The sequence below is a fragment of the Aspergillus stella-maris genome (genome assembly GCF_047715825.1).
Source record: "Aspergillus stella-maris strain CBS 113639 unplaced genomic scaffold BDV14scaffold_50, whole genome shotgun sequence".
In the NCBI taxonomy this organism is placed as follows: domain Eukaryota; kingdom Fungi; phylum Ascomycota; class Eurotiomycetes; order Eurotiales; family Aspergillaceae; genus Aspergillus; species Aspergillus stella-maris.
In genome coordinates, this window is record NW_027396844.1 from 190,988 (window position 1) to 197,999 (window position 7,012).

At 46.6% G+C, this 7,012-nt stretch overlaps 3 protein-coding genes across 3 annotated transcripts in view; 2 read left to right on the top strand and 1 right to left on the bottom strand.

Moving 5' to 3' along the window:
• Window positions 1-2,021: 2,021 nt before the first annotated feature.
• On the bottom strand, window positions 2,022-3,301 carry BDV14DRAFT_178253 (uncharacterized protein). The gene has a single exon (XM_073769549.1). The coding sequence runs from the start codon at window positions 3,191-3,193 to the stop codon at window positions 2,183-2,185; it is 1,011 nt and encodes a 336-aa protein (XP_073625543.1). The 5' UTR covers window positions 3,194-3,301; the 3' UTR covers window positions 2,022-2,182.
• Window positions 3,302-3,443: 142 nt separating this feature from the next.
• BDV14DRAFT_178258 (uncharacterized protein) lies at window positions 3,444-5,638 on the top strand. The gene is made up of 5 exons (XM_073769550.1): window positions 3,444-3,949; window positions 4,011-4,233; window positions 4,282-4,341; window positions 4,393-4,683; window positions 4,736-5,638. The coding sequence occupies exons 1-5, from the start codon at window positions 3,519-3,521 to the stop codon at window positions 4,982-4,984; spliced, it is 1,254 nt and encodes a 417-aa protein (XP_073625544.1). The 5' UTR covers window positions 3,444-3,518; the 3' UTR covers window positions 4,985-5,638.
• Window positions 5,017-7,012, top strand: part of BDV14DRAFT_105879 (WD40 repeat domain-containing protein) — a 4,114-nt gene continuing 2,118 nt past the window's right edge. Inside the window, exon 1 of the mRNA XM_073765582.1 lies at window positions 5,017-7,012. Within this exon, the coding sequence (XP_073625545.1) occupies window positions 5,359-7,012 (1,654 nt within the window). The 5' untranslated portion in view covers window positions 5,017-5,358.

A 7,012-nucleotide genomic window follows, 5' to 3' on the forward strand; every position in this document is an offset into this window, starting at 1 on the left:
CCTCGAAAAAGCAGACTGTCATGTGAACTCTTCTGTACTAAACATCCCCAAGAGACGAATGAGAATCTATATTCCGAGTAGACAGTCAACAAATGTCGTATTCGCTCGAGTTGCCTAGTATGGGTGACTTCCCCGCAAAAGTTGGTCGATCGGTAAATCATCGGTCGGACTCGAATACCCGAATCCAGAGATCTTTCTACGTGATATTCTCGCATTATCCGTGCCTTTCTGCTGCACCCGATTGGGTGCGCCACGCATTCTTCGTAGTCACACATTCTTCGTAGTTTTCAGTATTCTAAATACTATTACTGCTTGGAGCCACACAACATGCCTAAATCCTCTAATTTTGATGAATCCCAGATGAGCAAGGCCTTCGCCATGGCTACATCCGAAAAAAAACTGAATATCGCGAAGATTGTGCGTGATTTTAAGGTGTCTCCAACCACCCTATAAAGCCGCCTGAAAAAAGCGAAAACACCAGCTACACTAACTCCATTAAAGAGGAACGCGCTACAACCATATTAGGAAAAGGCTTTAACTCATTGGATTATACAAATGCGAAATTGGGCCCTCCCACCAACTGCTTCTCTTATACAGTCGTGGGCAAATCAGGCAGTTGCCCGCGCGGGCCAGCCAGGGAAGCAAGTTAGTAAGATGTGGGCCTATCGGTTTGAAAAGCGTGTACCAGCACATCTAGGCCTCGCGCCAGTAACCCAGAAGACTAAGGAATTACAGCGGATACAGGCAGAAGATGCAGGACTTCTTTAACACTGGTATGACTAGCTAGAATGCCTTTTTAACAGGGTCCCTCCGCGGCTTGTATACAACTTTAATATATGTAGATTTTAACCTGGTCAGGGGCCGTGCGCGCAAAGTCCTTGAATTAAAGTCATGCCCAGATCTTGCAGAGGGCAAAAAGGGTAAAAATATTACTACAATTAAATGCATTAGCATGGATGGTTGGCTAATGGCGCCATTCTTTATATTTAAAGCAAGCGGCGCCAACCATATGGAGGTCTGGTATAATGGCAGCAAGGTCCTACCTGGTAATACATCAACCGCGATATAACCAAATGGTTGGATAACAGATGAACTGGCTCTTGCCTGGCTAGAGGCATTTATTAAAGCTACAATAGACCATACAAAGCAAGGCGAGAAGTGATATCTAATATTTAACAGCCATGGCTTGCACCTTACACTTGAATTTCTACAACAATGCACTAATAGTGATATTATTCCTTTTAAATTCTTGCCTTATTTAACGCATCTATGCCAACTTCTTGATGGAAAGCCTTTTCTTAATTATAAGCAGCAATTCCGGCTCCAAAACAACAAGTTATCTTTCTGGAGTGGTAGGCCATACGGGAAGGCAGAGTTCTTGCAGATTATCTAACCAATCCACAAGAAAGCCTTGACACAGTGAATTATTCAAGATGCCTTTAAAGAGCGTGGAATCTGGATTATCTACTTTACAGGGTGGCCCGGACCAGAACTCAGCCTCTAGATAAGATCTTGCGCCGCTGTCTCTCCTTCACTCCACTCTATTCTAAGTCTCATTTCAAATCCACCAAACCCACACATATCTCGCCCCGGCATTGAGCTCGTGATTAAGATCCCCGCCAGCAGTGAGATGCCAACCCTGCCTTTCCTTTGACCAAGCCACATCGCTGTCGGATCCTCGGTGCTGCTGCTACAAAGCTACACGGCCACACCAGGTGAGTGTTTCGAAACACTACCATGCTGAACTCCCGACAACATCACGGCAACCTCTCCAGACTCGTTTAACCACTGGGCATCAAGCTGACCTCTTCTCTAACCTAATTTCATTTAAGTTCCGTGCAGAGTTTAGCGCTGTAGCCGCTCTGAACCAGTCTGTCCTTCTAAACACCGCGAGCCCAGGATCCATACTGGACGTCCAGCTTTTGGGCTTCTTGTGGAAGTTGCTGCAGGTCTCCTAAATACCTTGTGCTTGCCTACGTGTGATATTTGATTAGGTGATACTATTATAGCTTCTCCTCCCCTGGCGGAGATCATCCAGCAACCGTACTGTACCGAATGGTGAACCAGAGGGAAAGCGATGGTCTTTGTGTTCGGATGCAACTGACAATCTCTACCTCATATATAGCGCATTGTGGAGTCCATAATTAGTAAACCAGGACGCGAGACTCGCAAACAATGACATTCAAAGGGCTTGTCCTTCTTCGAGGAGCCTTAGACGGTCTCGAATAGCATATTTCCACTCCTTCACAACTTTATAGACAAAGGTGAAGAACAATAACATAAGAATACCGCAGAAGCACAGCATTACTGCTGCACTGAACCAGAAAGCAGTAACAATCGACGCACGGTCGTATAGTGCAGGGTCCATCCCTTGAATTGCAACGGTAACCTGTAGACCACTAAGCAAAATCGATACAGTTCCAGCTACAAATAGAATTGGACCATAGAAACGAGCAAAATATTCCTTGTACTGGTATTGGACCCGTTGAAAATTCCACTTTTTTAGAAGCAGCGGTGCGTAAAGATTCAGTCTAGTCAGTCTGATCTCACCGTAAGCGTAGCGTTTGGAGACATTACTATTAGAGATATTTGTGAGATGCATTGCAAAATTGCAAAACTGTTCCCATGTGATGTCTTTCGCAATGAGGCGCAAACTGGAATCTTGAGCGATATAGAAATCGGATTCCGATCTCACAAGGTATAGATATGTCCTGAGGAAGCCTCGAGCAGCCTGGCAAACACGTTGATAACGATCTTGAACTGGGCTTTTCACATTATCTTGCAGGTAGTCTTGCCAGAAGGCGTATGATGTGATATATCGAGGAAGAGGTTTCACAAAAATTCGATCATGTATCCAGACAAGATGTAATTTCGGATCCTCGGTCACGACGATCTTTCGCCCCTTGACATATTGTCGATGAAGGGGAGAGATATTTCCGCAGTCCTGCTTTGACATCCACCAGAGTCTATCCGCCAGCTGATCCAAGTCTGTTGAGCAGTACTCTTTCTCAAGAAAGTTCAGCAGCCCAGGTTGGTCCTGCAGTTGGATAAACGGATAGCCCGGCAAGTATTGTTTCGCGGGAAAACCGACATCTAAGTCTGCGTTCAGCTGATGTGTAACTGGAAATGGTGGCTCGGTCACTTGGGTATGCTCGGAAGCGGCCATCTGTACTGGGTGAGTAAGAGTCTTCATGCCTCCAAAAATGATATAGTACCCTTGGCAGTTTTCTTTAAACCAAAAATGTCAAAACAACGGATGCGACTGCTTCGGGGTGGACTCAAAAAGCGCGAAATCTTCGCTTTATGTGCTCTCTCTCGTAAGGGTCGAAGTGCGTCGAATCACCCATCGCCACATCTCTGCTGGCGAAGAGCTAACCCCGCTCGGAAGGTCGTACAGACAAGGCATCAGCTCACTCCGCTGACTGTCGCCTCTCGCGGCTCCAACACGGACTTGTTATTCATCTTCAGTTATTTTCCCTCCGTTCTCTGAACCGGCTTAACTCTTGTGTCGACTAGTTATGACTAGACACATGGCTGAGATGAACTGGAGCGCGATTTTTATGAGTGCTTTCCTTGCCCTGGCCATCAGTCTCTGGTGGCACAGATCTCTCCGGCAGTCACCAAAGACGACATCGCAACGTAAGCGAGGCATCACATTGCGTATTGAGCAGGTTCCGATAGGAAAACCGAGGGAAGCCTTGGAAGGCGAGCTTCGGTGCCTTGTCGAAGAGAATCTGACTCTTAAAGGATGTGCGACCTCTCTTGAGCAACTTTTAGTAACACCAAGGGATCAAAGAATAGCCTGTGCGACTGCCACTTTTAATACTTCGATCCCACCAGATGAGTTCATCCAGATATTACGACACGCGGATCCCCATCTCGAATATGAGTTTGATCACAAATTCTATGGAATCACGCCGCTTTACGAAGCCCCGACTGCAGAGGTTGAGTAAGTAAACCTAGTTAGTACAAGAATGTCACTTTGCTCACGCATGCCACTCGATATACAGTGTGATCGCGGTTCCCGGGCTCGGAAGCAACGCAATCGGTTCCTGGAAGTCACCCAGCAGCAATCGCCTCTGGCTCCGGGACTTCCTGCCTGACGATGTGCCAAATATCCGGATATTAATCTATGGCTATGACACCTCGCTTCTAGGCAATGATGCGAAGGAATCAATTGAAGATCTGGGAAGCCGGTTTCTGGAATCGATTAAGGCTTTTCGTTCAGACATTGTATGTGATGCTTGGGGATGCCAAAAGCCTATAACTGACTCGGCCCAGACGCATCGCCGCCCGATAATATTCATCGGCCATAGCTTAGGTGGCTTGCTGATCAAAGAGGTAAGGCTTCTCCAAATTCTCCAACAGCAGGCGGTTGACCCTGCGTGGCAGGCACTGGTTCGTGCGCGTGAGAAATCCGAAGACGAAAAAAACCTGGCCGTCTCTAAATCCTGCTATGGGTTGCTACTCTTCGGCGTTCCAAATCTTGGGTTGCGAAATGAACAGCTAAACAGCATTGTTCAAGGTCAGCCAAACAAACGGCTCATACAAGACTTAGTCGTTGATGATGACTCCGAGCCCTCCCCATTTCTGAAGAGAATATCTGATCACTTTGCCCGGTGTTGTGCGGATCAGTACCGAGTTGTATCGTTCTTTGAGCGAAAGCATAGCGCAACTGTCCAGGTAATATACATCATTCTGGTTGCAATAGACTATACTGACGATTGCAATACAGCCCCAACCCGATGGAACCCTGGCAAAAAATGGTCCTAAGACATTTATGGTTACAGAAAAGTCGGCGACAAGTCTAGGGCTGACTGCAACACATAAAGAGGATAATATTCCTCTCAACACAGACCATTCGGGTCTTGTGAAGTACGAAAGCAGGATCCAGGAGGAATACAGCATTGTAAAGGGGAGATTGAAAATACTTGTCACCGAAGCGAAACAGAAAGTTAGTGAACGGTTTGAGGAAAGTATGTAATTGATGACTTCCTATGAATGTAGCAGCCGCCAATGTTCGGCTTTTGTTATTATGTTTGCCTCGTATTAACGTGATGACTGCAGCAGGCTCAAAGTATGGTTCGTGTGAGATAACTTTGCCGAGTCCCTACTTTAACGACACCAGAAACTACGCTAACTCACAGTAAGGGTTCACCAATGAGGAGGAACCCTGCCTGCAAGATTTGCGCCTGAGCCATCCTGACAGTGAACCGAAGACGCATTGAGGAAACAAAGGGCGGATTGTTTGGTGATTCATTTCGATGGATCCTGGAGACCGCGGAATATCAAGGATGGTTAAAGAATTTAGGGAGCCAACTCCTTTGGATCAAGGGAGATGCCGGGAAGGGTAAAACCATGCTTATGATTGGGATCATTAAGGAGTTGTCAAAGCCAGAATCATCCAAATTGCTTGCCTACTTCTTCTGCCAAGGAACTGATCCGAAACTCAACAATGCCACTGCTATCTTGCGAGGCTTGATCTTTATGTTGATTACCCAGCAGCCGCACCTGGTTTTATACCTGCGCCAAAGATACAACACAGAAGGCCAAAGCCTGTTCGAAGGTCCGAATGCTTTTTATAGCCTGTCTGCTGTTTTCGAAGATCTGCTTAAAGCGCTGCAGAAACCCACAGTCCACCTCCTTGTTGATGCCCTCGATGAGTGTAAAGTGGACTTGGAAAAATTGCTGAGATTTATGGCGAAGACAATATCTATGCCATCTATCAAGGCCAAATGGATTGTCACCAGCCGCAGTATCGACCATGTCGAGCAAATACTAGACTTTCACCATCATTCCAACAAAGTTAGCCTTGAGCTCCACGCGGACCGTATTTCTAATGCAATCGGGATATATATCAATGACAGAGTGTCCCGTCTGGGAATTCTCAGCCAGAACCAAGGGCTCCAGGAACAGGTCAGAGAACAACTCAGTCAAAAGTCAGATGGAACCTTCTTATGGGTGGCTCTGGTGATTGAAGAACTTCGCAAATGTAAGTTCGAGGACGAAATCCTTTACGAGCTCGAAGTCATTCCGGCAGGTCTTACCGGACTCTATTCTCAAATGATAGAGCAAATAGATCAGCTCAAGAATCTACACCGTAAAATCTGTACGACATTACTGTCGATGGCGCTCCTTGCCTACCGCCCGCTGCACTTATCCGAGATGTGCCACTTGGTTGACAAGCAGAAGGCGGAAGTGGAGACAGCAGTTGGCCTGTGTGGGTCATTCCTCACGATCCGCGAAGAATACATCTATCTCATTCACCAGTCAGCAAAGGACTTTCTCGATGGCAATGAAGAGGCTACTAGAATCTTACCAAAACACCCCGGAATCCACCACAAAATGTACAGCCAATCCCGACAAACTCTGTCGTCTAAACTCAAACGCAATATTTACGCTATTGATAATCCAGGACTCTCAGTCTCGGAAATAACGACTCTCCGACCAGATCCTGACCCGCTGTTGGACCTGCGATACAGTTGCACGTATTGGCTAGACCATTTTCTAGATTCTCTTGAGTTTACAGAGGAGGTTGAGTCAGAAGACCAAATATCTGAATTTTTCAGAAAACGTCTTCTTTACTGGCTAGAAAGCCTTGGCCTTATTCGCGAGCTCCGGCATGGGATCTTGATTCTTAAGAAGCTTTCAGCTCACCAAACCCAGCACCAGGCTATCTTTAAGGAAGCTGAAAGGTTTGCAAGTGCTAATGTTACCATAATACAAGAGGCACCTTTACAAACATATAGTACCGCTCTTGTTTTCTGTCCTCGAAAAAGTTTAAGTAAGGAACTTTACTGGGATCAGCGTTTTAGCTTCATAAAGCAGGCATCTATAATGCAGGAGTACTGGAATCCATGTATACAGATTCTTGAGGGCCACGAGAGCTTGGTCAACGCAGTGGCTTTCTCACCTAACGGGCAGACGGTCGCGTCTGCTTCTGACGATAAAACCATCCGGCTCTGGGACACGGCCACCGGCGCTGAGAAGCAGATCCTTGAGGGCCACAAGG

Bases quoted from the DNA above. Each gene is read 5' to 3' on its own strand.
- BDV14DRAFT_178253 (XM_073769549.1), bottom strand. From the start codon at position 3,193: ATGAAGACTCTTACTCACCCAGTACAGATGGCCGCTTCCGAGCATACC.
- BDV14DRAFT_178258 (XM_073769550.1), top strand. From the start codon at position 3,519: ATGACTAGACACATGGCTGAGATGAACTGGAGCGCGATTTTTATGAGT. The intron at 3,950-4,010 runs GTAAGTAAACCT...CTCGATATACAG, and splicing joins GCCCCGACTGCAGAGGTTGA to TGTGATCGCGGTTCCCGGGC. The intron at 4,684-4,735 runs GTAATATACATC...ATTGCAATACAG, and splicing joins AGCATAGCGCAACTGTCCAG to CCCCAACCCGATGGAACCCT.